Below are 14,593 nucleotides of genomic sequence, written 5' to 3'. Positions count from 1 at the left end.
TAGTTTCGTGTGGAGACTGAAGAAATTGAGGTAGGGCACAGCACATTGACTCCAGCGTCGAACACCGATGAGCAGCACGCCAGGCATCGCAGAAGAGCCGTAGAAATGGCAAAGAGCCTCGGAAGAGAGAATTCAGCATTGACCTGGAGGAGTTCAAGGAATGAGGTCCAGCCTCACAGGCTCCGCGTAAATCTTGCCCGATCATGGACTTCCGTACAGCAGGATCGTCGGCAGACAAAGAAACTCAATCAGACTGTCCCACTTGGGTGTGATCAGATTGCAGTCCTGGCATCACCAGTTTTGTTTCATGCATTGGTTGAATGTTGTTCTCGACTCACTCAGGCAAATGTGAGAAATGGGACGGGGAAACTTGAAGTAATTCACTCAATCCTGCCTAGCTAGAAACACAACCTCCTTGATATCACCCCAGGACGATTCCCAAGAGATCTCACTCTCCATCACCAACCATGGCATCGCAAATCGAAGACACCCACGAGGGTCTTACGACTCTTGCATCCAGGCTCCAAGGACTCGTTTCTAGACTAGGTAACGATGGAGACCACGAGGCAAAGAGCGAATGTCTACACTTGGCCAAGGCACTCACGGCCCAGTTGGAGCCACCAGAGCACACAGCCATCGATATGGCATTTTCAGTACACTCCCGATTATTGAAGTCTTTGAGAAATTGACCATCTGCTAACTTGGACTTTAAAGCCTCTAATTGCGACCAGCGTCCGTATTGCTAGCGACCTGAACTTGTTTGAGCATATCGTCCGTGGCGGGCCTGTTACGTCTGCTAGGCTAGCCGCGCTGTCTGGCGCCGAGGAGCTGTTTATAAGTATGCAGACCCTTCCAGATTCTTATTTGGCCTCGTGAAGAAGGCCGAATGACTGACACCTGATAGTACGGATTCTGCGAGTTGCATCGTCAGTACACTTCGTCGAAGAAACAGCTGTGAACACCTGGAAGGCCACGCGCGTCACCGAAGTCATGGCAAGAAAAGGGATAGCAGCCGGTCATAGAGTGGTGTTTGTCCAGCAAGACCCTTATCCAGTATTATTCTATGTTTGTCCGCTCGCTAACATGATACTGTCCAGCTCGCAGGTAATCGCCAAAGCCATGCAAAGCGCCCCGGACTTCTTCCGCCAAAGGGGCCAATATGCTTTCCCTACCGATCCCAAGGATGGTCTGGTTCAATTTGCCTTTAACACTGAGCAGACGACCTTTGATTATATTGGGTCTGATCCGTCTATGCTTGCGGACTTCAATATTACCATGGAGGCTGCAGCGGGTAAGCGCATGAAGTGGACGGAGTGGTACCCCGTGCAGAGTCGGGTCCTTGACGGGGCATTGGAAGGTACAGTGCTGATGGTGGATGTTGGTGGAGGGGATGGTCATGATATACTAGACTTCAATAGCAAGTTTCCCAATTCTGGTCGACTTGTTCTGGAGGACTTGGGGGTAGTCACGGAGGGGATTAGAGAGTTTGACAAATCGATAGAGAAGATTTCATACGACTTCTTCACAGAGCAACCTGTCAAAGGTGAGTATTCTAGCTTCATTTTGAAAATACAGCCAAGGTTAACAACGGTATAGGGGCGAGGGTGTACTTCTACCACCACATTTTCCACGACTGGTCTGACGATTATTGTCATAAGATTCTTCAGAGAGTGGCCGCGGCAATGACTCCAGGATATTCGAAGCTTCTGATTAACGAAATGCTTGTGCCTGAGCAAGGAGCGACGAAGTACCAGGCACAGTCTGACATTGCAATGATGGCTTTCGGCGGCGGGATGGAACGTACCAAGTCGCAGTGGCGCACGCTTCTTGGGACCGCCGGATTTCAGATAGTTGAGTTCTGGGAGCCAGCTGATGAAGGAGATGGGATTATCGAAGCTGTATACTGAGTATACGTCGATCACCGACAGACTTCCCAATTGGGACAGATGATGCATATTAATAAAAAGCATAAATAAAAATAAAAAAACACAAAAAGTATCGATCAACTTCATTCCGATGACAACATCGTCCATTCCATTCCAGCCTCTCCCTTGCGTCTCGCCCACAACATCCCCGGCCTCTTTTATCGCTATCTCCCGTCCCTGTTAAGCCATCACTCAACACCATGGCCGAGACGCACTTCCCCAAATCGCCTGGGGACGAGAACATCGGCCTCAACCCCATCTCGCGTGGGACGCACGAGCAAGTCTCGAGCTCAGCAGGGTCGCCCAAGCGCGCTTGGTACGATCCACGCGGGTGGTCGCTGCGGAAAAAACTGATTGTAGGGATTGTCGGCATCGCAGCCATCATCGGTATTATTGTCGGCGCCGTCGAGGGCTCCAAAGCACGCCGGTATCCGGACTATGCGCCGCTGGATTATCATCTTGTGGATACGTATTCTGGGGCTTCATTCTTTGATCAGTTTGATTATTTTTCAGATGAGGACCCGACGGATGGGTTTGTTCAGTATGTTCTGCGACCGTTTTTATCTTGTTTATTTACTGACATATAATTCTGTAGATATGTCGATAGAATCGCTGCGCAACAATTGAACCTTACCTTTGCCACTGAATCATCGGCAATACTTAAAGTCGACTCAACGACAAAGGACGTCATCAAGGGCCGGAACTCCGTTCGCATCGAGTCCAAGAAGTCCTACGATACCGGCCTTTTCATCTTCGATGTCATCCACACCCCCTATGGATGCGGCACCTGGCCGGCCCTCTGGCTGACAGATGGCTACAACTGGCCAGATAATGGGGAGATCGATGTGATGGAAACAACCAATAATGGAACTGATGGGAACGCAATCACCCTGCACACGACGTCGGGTTGTAGTATGGACGTGCGGCGCAAGCAGACGGGTAGCCCGACATACAAGACCTGCGACAATAGCACGAATGAAAACGCTGGATGTGGTGTCCAGGGGTCTCCCGCGAGTTATGGGCAGGAGTTGAATGACAACGGCGGTGGTGTACGTCCCCCTGTTTCTTTGAAATTTAACTGCTACTGACAAGGTTACTAGATATACGCCGTTGAGCTACGCCAGGCAGGCATAAGAGGGTGGTTTTTCCCCCGGGATGACATTCCACCGGATATTGGGAATGCGAGCAACTCTCCTGACCCGTCAAGCTGGGGAACGGCATTGGCAGATTTCCCCAATACGAGCTGCGATATTCCGTCGCATTTTAGTAACCAGAGCATCATTGCGAACATCGACCTTTGCGGTTCCTGGGGCGGCAGCCCTGGTGTGTATACGGACCAGTGGAGCTGCCCTGGTGACTGTCCAGTTTATGTGGCGAAGAATCCGGAAAGCTTCAAGCAGGCGTATTGGGAGTTTGGTGAGTTCAAGGTTTATCAAGCGAATTAATGTGTTTTTATTCTGTTGTCGTTTGGATTAGAGGCGTTAGTTGGATATCTGGCTTTTGTACGATAGATGGATACCTTAATGTTTAGTAGATGGACTGAAACGAATCCATAAACGAATTTCTGCTGTTTGGATGATTCTATAATTACTGTTGAAACAAACCAGCATAAAGATCCTTGTTTGTGCGTTTGTTTGCTTCTCTTTGTTGAGGCCAACCGCTCTCTCCATTGTGTACAACTCTTGATAATCTTCATCAACATTTCTTACTTTTGAAGCTCTTCCTTCATATCCCCCAAGTAATATATACATCTACAATGGCTGCAAACGCCCCCTTCCCTGCCGCAGACCACCCGCCGATGAAACCACCGTTCCGACGACAGAAACCGATGCAAATCCTCGCTCTAGGAATGTCTCGAACAGGAACTTTATGTACTTAGCCTTTACCCTCAAGTATGGGCAAAATACTAATAATTCATGTCCAGCCCTCTACACCGCACTCAACGAACTTGGATACAACTGCTACCATATGACCGAATGCTGCCTGGACTTCCGCAACAACTCGCTGCAACACTGGAACAGGGCTATCGATGTAAAGCGCCGTGGGTATGGGACGGAATTGAAGAAGAGACACTTTGACTTGATGCTTTGGCGGTATGATGTATGATAACCAACCCCCTGTATACCAGCCCTAAATACGTGAATTAACTGAGATGGGATACTATAGGCCGTCACCGACTTCCCCTGTACACTCTTCATCGAGGAACTCATGGACGTATACCCAGACGCAAAGATAATCCTCACAACGCGCGATCTCGAAAGCTGGGTCCCATCCATGCAGCACAGTATATACGCGATCCTCAAGATGAAGCGGCTGAAGCTTCTGGCGTTATTCGACTGGGTATGTACCTATACCTACGCAACGTTTCCTACCATAATTATGTTGTCATGTGTGATGGCTAATGCATGGCCAGAAATACACCCGCCCAGCCCTAGAACTCATCCGCTCCGCGCTCACAATCTGGACAGACGGAGTCCCAAGAGACCCAGAGAATCTCGTAGCTGGGTATGTGGCGCACAATGCCCACGTCCGCGGGGCTGCATTTCAGCGCGGGAAACAGGTGTTCGAGTTCTCCGTGAAGGATGGGTGGAGGCCGCTGTGTGAGTTTCTTGGTAAAGAGGTTCCCGCGAGGCCGTTCCCCCGAGTGAACGAGGGGAATTTCATTGCGCAATATTTGAAATTGATGTTTTGGAAGAGGGTTGTGGAGTTGGGGGTGCCGGTTTTGGTCGTGCTTGCGGTGTACTGGGTTGTTGGTGTGGTGTTTTGGTGGTGGATTTTGCCGCAGTAGGTTTTATGTCTATAATCTAGATTTATATAGTTAGAAACCTCTAAGATCACAGTGAAAATAATCAAAACCTCGTCCCCAAAGCCCACCCACTACAAATGCCCCTCGAAACCGCAAAAGCCACCGTCGAGGCAAAATACAACGCACCCCCAAACACAATAAGCCCATAATAAGCCCCATTATTGCCCTGCTGAATTGCACCCGCAATTGGAATCGCAATGAGCGTGCCCACACTGACAAGTGTCCATGTCGTACCAACCCTCTTCCCGTAATCCTGGATATCGCATACCTGTGAAATACACACGGGAGCCACACTGATTGCGGCGCCTGAGAAGAAGCCGAAGATTACCGCATAGCTTATTACAATTCCGAGGTTTGAGGTGTCGAGAAGTGCCCCGCAGAGCCAGAGGATTAGGGTGAAGAGGGCGCACATGAGGCAGTTGACTGTCATGACATTGAAGCGGCCGAGACGGTCTGCTACCAGGCCGGGGAGGAAACGACCGAAGATTGCACCAATGTTAAGGGAGATAAGTACAGCGTACGCCATTTGTTCATCGAAGCCAGCGTCAAGAGCGTAGGAGGTGATATACGTGATTGGAACGAAGACGGCGAATTCAACGAGAAAGACCCCTAGGGATGCAGTTGCGTATTTGATATCTGACAGTGCTTTGAAGTCTAGAGACGCGGCTGATTTCTTAGGCGGGAGGCGGGTGCGTACTGTCACACAGGCGATGCTGCACAGGATTGCAGAGACGAGTGCGATTATCCGGATTGACCACGCAAAGCCGATCTTGGGGGCTGCGAAGAGGATTATCAGGGGGAATATGGAGCCCCCAACGCCGCCGGCAGTGCAGGCTACGCCGGTGGCCCAGCCGCGCCGGCGATTGAACCAGTGGCCGACGGCGGCGATGGGGGGTGTGAAGAGGGTGCTTGCGGAGATACCGCCGAGGACGCTAAAGGAAAGGAATATCTGGTAGTATTCTGGTGGTGTTAGTTGAATCAATTCGGATATAGAGCTGTTGCTGGACTACCTTCACTCAGGCTCAGAAAGACCAGTGACAGAACTATCCCGATTGAACCCGGAAGGAGAACGTATAGAGGACCATGGGAATCAAGAATCGTACCTGCAATTATGGAATAGTCAGATAATCTGTTGATACAGGAAGGTGATGCTATCTTACCAAACCGGGCGCCTCCCAGAAACAGAAAGAAAGTATAAGCTCCGTATATCCAACCAATGCTCGACTCTGAATATTCCTTCAGGTGATGCGTACTCGTCCAGGCTTGCAATGTCCCCAAGCTATTCAACAATCCCGTGGATGGAATCAAGGCACACCAGGCCCCGAGAACCACAGACCACGCCTTCCAGCCGCCCTCAGGGCAATCGTCGTCTACCGGAGATCTCATATCACCTGGCGGTTGCGTGATAAAGAAGGACAGAACCTGACAGATTGTGAATGTCTCAGTTGCACGGAATTTGTGATTTTGAAGTACCCCGACATCGACTATTCCGCCTAATGGTTCTTAGATTACAAGTCTGCCGGTGTACGTTAGCAAGTACATTTGTATGTAAGAGTTAGGGCTCCACCAGATCGCATGCTGGCTAACGCTATCTGGAAGTTAAGACAGGTGGGTCCCAGTAGTCCCTGGCCTGCCAATTGAACAACCACGCGGTGTCAAAGTATTCAGTCAGTGACTCATGGCAGTCTCCTTGAAGGTCTCTCCCACGACCAGAACCTGCGCGGTGCAGAAGGTCAGTGCTGCGTAGAACCGTCGTGGATCCTGCTATGCGGACCATGGGAGCGACTCCACTAATCAGGTATCGATTGAGGTACCGATGGATCGCGTCCTCATTGTTCAGTTTATGCTCCACGCAATTATTCCGCATATTTGTCGAGACGGATACGCCTATTGCGCTGCTGAGAACCCGCAGTTGGGCTGTGTTTATTGCACATATGCCCCTGGGTTCAGATTTGGAATTGATATCTGCGTTGATCTCGAACTGGATTTTGTCCGGTAGACCTATATCAGCCTGGGTTGTTTTACTGGAGCTATGGGAGTGTAATCCTCAGCCATCGATATCACCATCGGTGAGGCTCCATTTTCAATCGATGGAAGCTCGGAATTGTTGTCAGAACTATTGTACTGCTGCAGTCTGTGGCTGGTAGTTAATCAATTTACTATAAACCACTCAACCTGAAAACCCCATATGTCTTCAATACCTTCAGAATCCAGAAATGCTGAGTTTCTCTTCCGCGAATCGAGATATACTCGCCCAATGTTAGGGCTAACAGTTGGTGGTGGTCACGGTGGAGATCTCTCCAGGGGAACGCGCCAATAAGAACAGACTCATGATGAGCACAACTGGAGCCCCGATGATGCGACCGATAAGACGCTGTCAGTGAAAATTGTGCAGTGGACTTTCTCGGGCGATAAGGACAACCCCGCCGTCCGCACTCTTTCCCCATTCGGAGCCCGACTTCCACCGTCTTTCCTCCATATATCTGCTATTTTCACTGCCTTGTGCGGAGGGACTCGAACGGAACCGCAAGTTGTCTGCAAAATGACCTACGGAACAATTGCTCCCGCTCATGAAGCGCATCCCGATCTCGAAGGCAGCGACCAGGAACGGGAACAAGAGGAACAGCCGTTGTTGGCTTCCGATCCAGACTTGTGGAAACCACCCGTGGGCTTCATCTGGATTGAAGTCGGTGCGTTGACAGCCACTCCTCTCATGGTAATTAACAGCTCTAACAGCATGCAGCAATTTTTGCAAATGTCTTCCTCTCGGGTTTTGACGGCACAATCACGGCCTCCACATACGCCCTGATCAGTTCCGAATTCAACGCCGCGAATACTTCCTCCTGGCTCACCACTTCGTACTTGATCACGAGCACCGCGTTCCAGCCTTTGTACGGCCGCTTCTCCGATATCTTTGGTCGTCGCACCTGTTTCTTCACCTCGACGATATCTTTCCTCCTGGGATGCCTCGGGTGCGCTGTTGCGAAAGACGTGATCTTCTTGAATCTCATGCGCGCACTGACTGGTATTGGTGGTGGAGGTCTGATGACAATGGGTATGTATCTTACACCGTCTGTCAAGAAACAAGTACTAAACCGATCCAAAGCAACGATCATCAACTCCGACATGATCCCCTTCCAGCGCCGCGGAATGTACCAGGCCGCCCAGAACGTGCTTCACGGATTTGGATCCATCTGCGGCGCGTCACTTGGCGGTTCAATCGCAAATACGATTGGATGGAGATGGTGCTTTCTCCTACAGGTTCCAGTGTCCATCTTCGCGCTGGTCGTGGGACGTATTGTGATCCCGAAAAGAGAAAAGGCGCCCACTGCAGTCGGACTGAGTGTCTGGAAGCAGGTTGATCTGACCGGCGCCCTTCTTCTCATCCTAGGCCTCTCTGTGCAACTTGTCGGGCTTAGTCTCGGCGGTAATGAGCTTCCCTGGAGTAACGTCTGGGTTATTTCGTCGCTAGTCGGGAGCGTCGTTCTGCTGGGAGGATTCCTCCTTGTCGAGGCCAAAACGACCGCCATCCCCGTTATACCTCTACGAATGCTCCATGGTATCCTTCCTGTCTCGACGCAGATTGCGAATGTCTGTGTTGGGATGTCTGCATATGCTGTACGTTTTGTTATGTCCCTCTTCACTGCATTTACAGTAACTAAAAAAACAATAGTTCCTGTTTAATCTCCCCCTGTTCTTCCAAGTCGTCCTCCTCGACAGTGCTTCCAAGGCGGGCGCTCGCCTTGTCATCCCCTCTTTCGCAACCCCCATCGGTGGCCTAATCTCGGGTATCATCATGTCGCGATACGGGAAGCTCAGCCACTTGATGCGCGCCGGCGCATCACTGATGTTTGTCGGGAATCTTCTCGTCATGGCATTGCAGTTCTACGATGCCGAGTGGAAGTACTTTGTTTATGTGATCCCGGCCAACTTGGGACAGGGTATTGTTTATCCGGCTATTCTGTTTACCTTTTTAGCAGCTTTCGGACACGACGGTATGTGCTATCTCACTGGGCCCAGTGACGGTGAGAGGATAACTAATTGTGCTGTAGACCACGCTGTCTCCGCCTCGACCGTCTACCTCATCCGCTCGCTTGGGACTGTCTACGGCGTCGCCATCACGTCAACAATTGTACAAAATGAACTTGTGCGCTCATTGCCTGAGGCATTGCGCGGAGTACCGAACAAATGGAAAGTACCACTCCTCCCATCCCTCCAACCATGCACCTCCTCTCATCTCTCCACTTCTCTTCTCCCTCCCTGATCATGTCTATCCCTACCCACCCATAATATCTTATGTAACAACCCGCTCACCATCCGTCTTCTCGCCGTGAAAATAGGTAATTGATGAGATCCGCCACTCCGTCAGTGCAATCTACGACCTCGACCCGGAGATCCAACTCGCAGCAAGGGAGGTATATTATGGTGGCATTCGCATGGCGTTTGCCGCTAGTGCCGTGTTTGGCTGCGTTGCGACATTGGCTGCGATGTTCGCGAGGGGTCGGGGGTTGAAAAGGGCAGAACATTAATCTTCCTCCCCTCTCCTCCCCCACCTCGTCGATAAAATATGACGATACTGAGGGCTAAAATCGGTGCAAATGATGCTGAAAAGCAGAAAATCTGCATGGAGATGTTGAAGTACAGCGTAGTAGGTGTATGGTAAGTGGATCTGAGTGGAAGCAAAATGTTAGATGGTGAATAGTTAGTATTGAGCTACAATTGATAGACTAGATTGGTGAATTGAATAAGCTCGACCGGTGCTCTTAGATATTTTCTATTATTCAAATATCATATAGATCCGGCACACGGCTCTGCGGGTCGACTCTGCGGAGATTTATCCGACAGCAAGGAAAAGAACCGGTCGAAGCTCCTCAGGTTGCGGATTAGATTCCACAACCTGTAATGTATATACATCAGAGCTCTGTCAATACTTCCAAAGCTGCGATCCATGTCAAATCCCTCATTATATACTCCCCCGGCATTTGCCTGTCGACCGGATAATCGCCGACCCGCCCAATAGCCGATGCGGGGAGAGCGGGCTTTGTCGGCAATGGAAACATCCTAATCTGGATGCCCCGCGCCCTCGTCTAGATATATAGCACTCGCCCCTCCATTAATTTCAAATCTCTCACCTCTATTCAAACCACAATCAAGAAAATGGCAGACACAGTCCCTTCTCTCTTCTCCCTCCAGGGCAAGACCGCCCTCGTCACCGGCGGAACCCGCGGCATCGGCGCCGCAATGGCAATTGCCCTTGCTGAAGCCGGCGCAGACATTATCCTCGTTCAGGTAGAACATCCGCCCCCTTCTGTCCTTACAATACGGCAGACAGCTAACCCAATTATGATAAACAGCGCGACGCATCAAACACCAGCACCCACGACTACATAACCAGCAAGCTCAACCGCAAAGCCACAATCCACCCCGCCGAACTGTCGGACCGCACCTCCGTGAAATCCATCATCCCCACACTCGTCTCCCAGGGCCACAACCCCACCATCCTGCTCAACTGCGCAGGAATCCAGCGGCGCCACCCATCCGAGAAATTCCCCGACGAGGACTGGGATGAGGTTCTGAATGTGAACCTCACCAGTGTGTTCACGCTGTGTCGCGAGTTCGGCGCATATATCCTCTCTCAGCCTGAAGGTTCCTTTGAGAAGGGCCGCAAAAGGGGGTCCATTATCAATGTTGCCTCGCTGCTCTCGTATCAGGGTGGGATTACGGTTCCTGCGTATGCGGCGAGTAAAGGTGGGATTGCGCAGTTGACGAAGGCGTTGAGTAATGAGTGGGTGAGCAAGGGGATTAATGTGAATGCGATTGCGCCGGGGTATATTGATACGGATATGAATGTTGCGTTGATTAATGATAATAACCGCAATGCGGGTATCATGGCGCGCATTCCGGCGGGCAGGTGGGGGAAGCCGGAGGACTTTAAGGGGCCGGTTGTCTTTTTGGCTAGCGAGGCCAGTTCGTATGTTAGTGGGGAGTTGGTTACGGTTGATGGTGGCTGGATGGGGAGGTAAAGTGGCCTCGAGGGCTTCTTGGTTTTGTATCTTGTAAATAGATTGTCCAATTAGGTGCATACATTTAGACTACTACACTGTTGTGGTTCCTTTGTCCGGTTGTAGTCCTCCGAATGTTTGATTTGACTTGATAATGTACAATTGCAAAGTGGGTATACTAGATAGAATTAGCTGCAGCATAAGGTCAATCCGACATCAGCCACTCGGGAACCGCATCCTCATCTTCGGGATCCTCTGATAGTAACGAGCCCTTGTCATCTTCAGAATGCTCGGATATAACCTCCACGGACTGGGTGCGCGACTGCGCCTGCGATGGAGCTCGGGAGAGTATCTCAACACTTGCAGAAGCAGAGTCGTTGACCGACGACGCTACCGTAATCGGCTCTTCGACTGAGGCGCCTGGCGCCGTGTGGTCAACTGCGCGGTCTTTATCAGTTTGTTCGGCAGGGGGTTGGTCGACCTTAGACGCATCTGGCGCATTGCTAGGCACGACAACCAGGCTGTATTTTGACTGTGTATCCGTGTTATGACGCCGCTCGGGGGCACTTCCAGGTACTCTTTCGGGTACAACTTCTTCTTCAGGAACGAACCCGCCAGCAAGATCTTCCACATCAATGCTAGGATGCTGTTTCGGTTGCTCCCGGTGGACAGGGGAGGCTGCTTCCCCATCAGACTCAGGGAGAAACCCGCCACCCATATCTTCATCTTGAACACCATACTCTTCTGTTTCTCCCTTGGGCTGAGGCGGAACTACCATTTTGGCATCAGCCTCAGGAAAGAACCCACCGCCCATTTCTTCCGGATCCTCGCTATTCTCGAGGCCACTCGCTTCGTCATCAGCTTCGCCCTCAACCGCGTAGCCTTTGACTCGCTCGACAATCCGAAGCTTCAACAGAAAATGTCTCCATGTGCGAAGGGCCTGTGCAGACCTTTCCTCAAGTTCATTTCGCACTTTCTCTTCCTCAAGACACTTCAGGACCTCCTGGACCGCTTCATGGTATTCAACTGCGACCACTATCCCTTGCATGACGGCTGTACCATGGCGTCCTTTAAAGTTGAATCCAGTAACAGCATCTGCGTAGTCAATTCCCAAAGTACGTGCAGCATATGCGGCATCCAGTTGCCTGATATGGACCCCTCCAGGGGGCACCATGCTTGGGACGTAAATATCCAAATTTCCGTAGGCGTTCTTTGGAACCTTTCCCCCGACGACAGGTGGCGGTTTGTACAATTCTGTTTGAAAATATGCGTATAAAGCTGTTTCTTCAGGTTCTTCTTCATCATCCAGGTTTATTTCTTTGTTTTTCGCCGGTATGCGCTTTAAAGCATGCTCGCCCATTTTAATATCCCGACCAAGTCGATACCACTTGTTCGCACTCCGAAGGGTGTGGACATCGGACCGGCGATATACCGGTTCTGTCTGGCCCTTAGCTCCGGCCTTCCCAAGGCTAACTTGCCCTGTGACACGTTTCGGAAATATGACCTCGTTGCGACGGAGATGCCGCTCTAGAGCATAGACGGGGTGATCTTTAAAGTCTTGCACGTTCCGTGGCATGGGCTCGGAGGCTGTCTTTGCCGTCAACTCACCAACTTCGAGTTCATCACGGTCCTCTAAAAATGGTCTTTCAAAGTGCTGAAGTACCCTTTTCCACCACACTTCGCCATTCTTGGTCGATTCAACGCGGAGTTTGCGAACTTTTGCGTTGAATGCCTTCGTATAACGCCTGGTCACATCTCTGGCCGAAGCGTCCTCTTCAAATGCAACCACATAGCTGAGAATATTATACGGATCAGCTGCTGGTGGCTCGAGTCTGTGTGGCTTCGCCAGCGTCCTCGTCACCATGGGGTCGATTACAATCCATTTCTGAAAGGCCTCGTTAAATGCCTCTACCCAAAATACTGGATACGATGATTTCCTTGGTGCCGGTCCTGGAAGGCGTTAGTAGTGTTTTGCACAAGCTCGCTGTAACGTACTGGCAGGGAAAGTGCTGTGCGGTCGAGTTGGTTTAAATGAGGGCCGACCAAGCCGCCTAATAGGTGATGGCTTTGTAGTATCCGACTTTGTTTGTCCATCGGTTAATGATTCAGAATTGTCTGACGATATGACGATGGGTTGAGGCTCCGGCTTCGGTGGGGGTTCCATTGTCCCTGAGAATGGCAACGGCTGAAGAGAGCACACCAGCCGGGCCTCCACCGCAACAGAGCGCAGAAGTGCGCAAAACAACTGGGCGCCAAAATCACGAGAGCCTTGCAGTGTCTTGGCCTGTTTCTGGAAATCTTCCTTTGAGAGAAATACTTCGGCATCCGACATAATATCCTCCTAGAGCATATCAGCAGCGTCCTGTCCAGTTGGAGGAGCTGGAAGTATTACTGTTTTCCTCTTCAGAGAATCAGAGTCATACGCCCAATGAGCACGCTGAATTCCAGGCTTTGTGACCCTGAATTTCTTGGTGAATACATCCCCAGCCTGGTTGAGGCCGTCGAGGAACATAGCTGATCTAGTATGCTGTGCTTTGTTCTCCGGCGGGTTTAGTTGCGACCGTATATGCTTTGACAATATCTTCTTAAGGGATTCCTACAGCAATTATACACCTGGGATTTTCAAACTAGGATGGATGCAACGCACCTGTACTTCCTCATCGTTGCACCACAGATTACGCCGCTGGACGTGGCCCAGCAAACAGAGCAGATGTGTCTTATGAACATCAAGTCTGAGTTTCCTCTCGGCCGCCGTTACGGGCTTGCGCCGGACGACCCGTCGCTTCCGCTCCTCCTGCTGACCTAGGGTGATCTGAAGCGGCGCGTCATCCGAAGCAGAAACAGAAGTTGAGGGGCCTGGAAGAGAAGACTGTTGGATGTCGACCTCTTCCCATTCCATATCCGATTCTTCTGACTCTGACGGTGAATTATATACAGTCTGAGGCTTCTTCGCCGTGCCTTCTTCGATATCTATGGCATCTTGTGTTTCTCGATCCGCGAGTTGCGCCAGCGCAGACGTTGCTCTGTATCCCGTGGGCTTAAACCGCTTCGTCGGCCTGTTATTATCCGATGAGCCCGTTTCCCGTGCATCGGCCTCAGCTAGCATTTCTCTGTAGACCTCCGGTATCTCGTCTTCATCTGGTCGTCTGGACCGGCGACTGCTGCGGGGAGCTCCTCGCGTTGCGAAACGACCGGGGCGCGTCCGGGACGACATCGTGGGCCCCTTTGCGTCGCAGCATGAAGAACAACGTACCCCGACTTGACTGGCAGCGGGCAGAAGTCAAGATTGCCGATGGGCCTAGCGTTTGCGTCTGGATCACAAAACACAAAGACGCGACTCCAATTCAGTGAGTCAGATCACGTGCATTTCCAATGATGTAATTGCACTACTTTCCCAATCAGGAAGTTGCCTGTTTTGGCCAGGGCATCTTCACTCAGCCCTGTGAACATCATACGATGGTAACCAGCGATCACTGACAGCCTGACAGTATCATTCATTTATCATTCATTGAAAGATTCTAGAATATACCCAAACTTTGGCTCAACCTTATTGATGCGTGGTTGCTGGTTGCTTGGTTTGCACTTCGCAGCTCCTCTCGGCCGTACTCTGTAAACCTTCAAGATAGAATGCTACACTGTCCTTTTTTACTCCAGTTAGGGTCTTCTCCTTTCCTCTTTTATGCCTATATCTCCCTGTTGGACTGATATATCCGAAAGCAACATGCGCTTTTGATACCGAGATTCTAGAACCAAACATGAACTATGCCTCTAGCCCTTCTCCTTTATATTAATGTTCCATCATTCAAGCTGGGCCTGTTCATAATCCCCTATCTAAATATCACGGCATCTATAATACCTGG

General features: G+C 50.8%; 7 protein-coding genes across 7 annotated transcripts; 5 read left to right on the top strand and 2 right to left on the bottom strand.

The window, feature by feature from the left end:
• Positions 1-467: 467 nt before the first annotated feature.
• Positions 468-1,907, top strand: ASPVEDRAFT_83842 (uncharacterized protein; the record flags this gene model as incomplete). Its single annotated transcript, XM_040817453.1, has 5 exons — positions 468-653; positions 715-838; positions 905-1,028; positions 1,098-1,543; positions 1,597-1,907. 5 exons carry the CDS (start codon positions 468-470, stop codon positions 1,905-1,907), a joined length of 1,191 nt encoding a protein of 396 aa, XP_040668096.1.
• A 197-nt stretch (positions 1,908-2,104) lies between these two features.
• ASPVEDRAFT_192977 (glycoside hydrolase family 16 protein) lies at positions 2,105-3,493 on the top strand. Its single transcript, XM_040809128.1, has 3 exons — positions 2,105-2,466; positions 2,521-2,974; positions 3,026-3,493. The coding sequence occupies exons 1-3, from the start codon at positions 2,126-2,128 to the stop codon at positions 3,368-3,370; spliced, it is 1,140 nt and encodes a 379-aa protein (XP_040668095.1). The 5' UTR covers positions 2,105-2,125; the 3' UTR covers positions 3,371-3,493.
• Positions 3,494-3,681: 188 nt separating this feature from the next.
• On the top strand, positions 3,682-4,713 carry ASPVEDRAFT_83840 (sulfotransferase family protein; the record flags this gene model as incomplete). Its single annotated transcript, XM_040817452.1, has 4 exons — positions 3,682-3,796; positions 3,850-4,025; positions 4,092-4,265; positions 4,339-4,713. The coding sequence occupies 4 exons, from the start codon at positions 3,682-3,684 to the stop codon at positions 4,711-4,713; spliced, it is 840 nt and encodes a 279-aa protein (XP_040668094.1).
• On the bottom strand, positions 4,705-6,452 carry ASPVEDRAFT_41826 (uncharacterized protein). The gene is made up of 3 exons (XM_040812439.1): positions 5,892-6,452; positions 5,742-5,834; positions 4,705-5,691 (listed from the first exon to the last, which is right to left on the bottom strand). Exons 1-3 carry the CDS (start codon positions 6,115-6,117, stop codon positions 4,775-4,777), a joined length of 1,236 nt encoding a protein of 411 aa, XP_040668093.1. The 5' UTR covers positions 6,118-6,452; the 3' UTR covers positions 4,705-4,774.
• Positions 6,453-7,273: 821 nt separating this feature from the next.
• Positions 7,274-9,260, top strand: ASPVEDRAFT_133389 (MDR family MFS transporter; the record flags this gene model as incomplete). Its single annotated transcript, XM_040807029.1, has 6 exons — positions 7,274-7,421; positions 7,475-7,786; positions 7,838-8,349; positions 8,405-8,726; positions 8,784-8,926; positions 9,072-9,260. The coding sequence occupies 6 exons, from the start codon at positions 7,274-7,276 to the stop codon at positions 9,258-9,260; spliced, it is 1,626 nt and encodes a 541-aa protein (XP_040668092.1).
• Positions 9,261-9,845: 585 nt separating this feature from the next.
• Positions 9,846-10,960, top strand: ASPVEDRAFT_41824 (putative 2-deoxy-D-gluconate 3-dehydrogenase). The gene is made up of 2 exons (XM_040812438.1): positions 9,846-10,020; positions 10,086-10,960. The coding sequence occupies exons 1-2, from the start codon at positions 9,889-9,891 to the stop codon at positions 10,752-10,754; spliced, it is 801 nt and encodes a 266-aa protein (XP_040668091.1). The 5' UTR covers positions 9,846-9,888; the 3' UTR covers positions 10,755-10,960.
• Positions 10,802-14,037, bottom strand: ASPVEDRAFT_41822 (putative DNA repair protein Rad4). The gene is made up of 4 exons (XM_040812437.1): positions 13,381-14,037; positions 13,126-13,329; positions 12,729-13,074; positions 10,802-12,683 (listed from the first exon to the last, which is right to left on the bottom strand). Exons 1-4 carry the CDS (start codon positions 13,945-13,947, stop codon positions 10,939-10,941), a joined length of 2,862 nt encoding a protein of 953 aa, XP_040668090.1. The 5' UTR covers positions 13,948-14,037; the 3' UTR covers positions 10,802-10,938.
• Between the last annotated feature and the right edge of the window lie 556 nt (positions 14,038-14,593).

Source organism: Aspergillus versicolor (genome assembly GCF_001890125.1).
Source record: "Aspergillus versicolor CBS 583.65 unplaced genomic scaffold ASPVEscaffold_5, whole genome shotgun sequence".
In the NCBI taxonomy this organism is placed as follows: Eukaryota; Fungi; Ascomycota; class Eurotiomycetes; order Eurotiales; family Aspergillaceae; genus Aspergillus; species Aspergillus versicolor.
This window is presented reverse-complemented; position numbering and strand designations above follow the sequence as displayed.